The 1,444-nt window shown below is 62.0% G+C and overlaps 1 protein-coding gene across 1 annotated transcript in view; it reads left to right on the forward strand.

The window, feature by feature from the left end:
• Window positions 1-846: 846 nt before the first annotated feature.
• Window positions 847-1,444, forward strand: part of FLI1 (Fli-1 proto-oncogene, ETS transcription factor) — a 115,443-nt gene continuing 114,845 nt past the window's right edge. Inside the window, exon 1 of the mRNA XM_024740706.1 lies at window positions 847-962. Coding sequence (XP_024596474.1) covers window positions 879-962 — 84 coding nt within the window. The 5' untranslated portion in view covers window positions 847-878. The remainder of the gene's footprint in view (window positions 963-1,444) is intronic.

Raw genomic sequence — 1,444 nt, forward strand, 5'->3', positions numbered from 1 at the left:
CACGTTCAGACCCGTGTCTGTATTCGAACCCAAAATTGGAGCTGAATTGATGAGACTAATTTCGAGAAGGGGGTGGGGGGAGGGAGGGAGGCCAGCGAGCTCTCGGGCTCAACTGCTCCTGAAGAAATAAAGAATTAATAAGTCACCTTTTTCGCCGCTGTGGACACCCTTTTGAAAATTTTTCTTTCCAATTGACTCGGATCTCCTCTGGATTTTTTTTTCCTCTTTCTCCGGGTGGACTCTTAAATAAAAGTGAGAAAGTCCAAAGCGTGGTCTGGAGAGCGTGGACAAGGTAACCTGTTTCGGAGGAGGTCGGGGAGAAGCGAGTCAGGCCGAGAGCGCCCGGGGGTCCCCTCGCTGCGCCAACTGGAGCGGGCGGCGGCACTGCGGAGGGACCCGGGAGGTCTCCGGGTGGCGGGGCCCGACAAGGCGGGCCGAGGGGAGGTTGGCCTCACGGCGGGGTGGGGATGATGGTCTGGAGCCCCGGCCCCGGGGGTCTCACCCGGGAGAAGTCTGGGTCGGTGTGGGGATGTTGCCTGCTGTGCTTTGGAGACCCGCCGGCCAGCCTGGAGGGATCGTCTCTCCGTAGTGTAGGTTTCTTGGGGCCCAAGGTGGCATTGCATAGGCGGCTTTGACCCGAGTGCCAGGGCTTGGGCCATCGGGTTGGGGTATGTGCCAGGGAGTTGACCCTAGAAGGCGCGGAGCAGTAGTCTGGGGTGCCGCAGGTCCCGGCCCTCGGCGGGCGCCGGGACCTCCCCAGTAGCAGAGGGGCCGAGGCGCTCCTCCCCGCGTGCGTCTCTCCGCTCACAGCTCGCTGGGAGCCGAGTCCACGCCCCCGACTGCCGGGGTCCGTCCGAAACCGCCCCGAGTCCGCGTCGATGGGTGAGCCGCTCCGGGAGTCTGCGCGACTCCGCAGCCGAGGGCCCGAGTGGAAAAATTCCCATTGGATGCACTTTCTAATGGTTGGTCGGCTTCGGTCTGCGTCCGGATCTTCCCGGGCAGTAGGCTCCAGGTTATCCCCAGCCCGAGTAAACTCTCCCGCCCCCCGCCTCCCCCCCAACCCCAGAACAAGTTTGACTCGGCTGGAAAAAACATTAATGAACGTATCTGTGGGAAGAAACGGAAAGTGAATGAGTCAGGAGGGCCACCTTCGGCCAACGGCCCCTGGAAAGGAAGGAGGCCAAAGGCGTTCGGTGTTGGACTTTGGGGGAAGGTGTGGGGGGAGGCATGCAGACTGCGGGAATCAGGGCGCGGGCGCTGGGCGTGGACCCCGGCATTGTTCCCAGCTCGCTGTTATCTCCCGGGAGCAAGTATCCTGTGGGCGCAGCGCATGAATGTATCTGGGCATCTCCGCGTGTATTTATATAGTGTGTGTGATGCGAAAAGCAGGACCCGCGGAGGGGAGGAAGAGGGGGTGTGAGGGGGGGAGAGGGAAGACGAGGGA

This window comes from Neophocaena asiaeorientalis, unplaced genomic scaffold, assembly GCF_003031525.2.
Source record: "Neophocaena asiaeorientalis asiaeorientalis breed wild unplaced genomic scaffold, Neophocaena_asiaeorientalis_V1.1 scaffold308, whole genome shotgun sequence".
In the NCBI taxonomy this organism is placed as follows: Eukaryota; Metazoa; Chordata; class Mammalia; order Artiodactyla; family Phocoenidae; genus Neophocaena; species Neophocaena asiaeorientalis.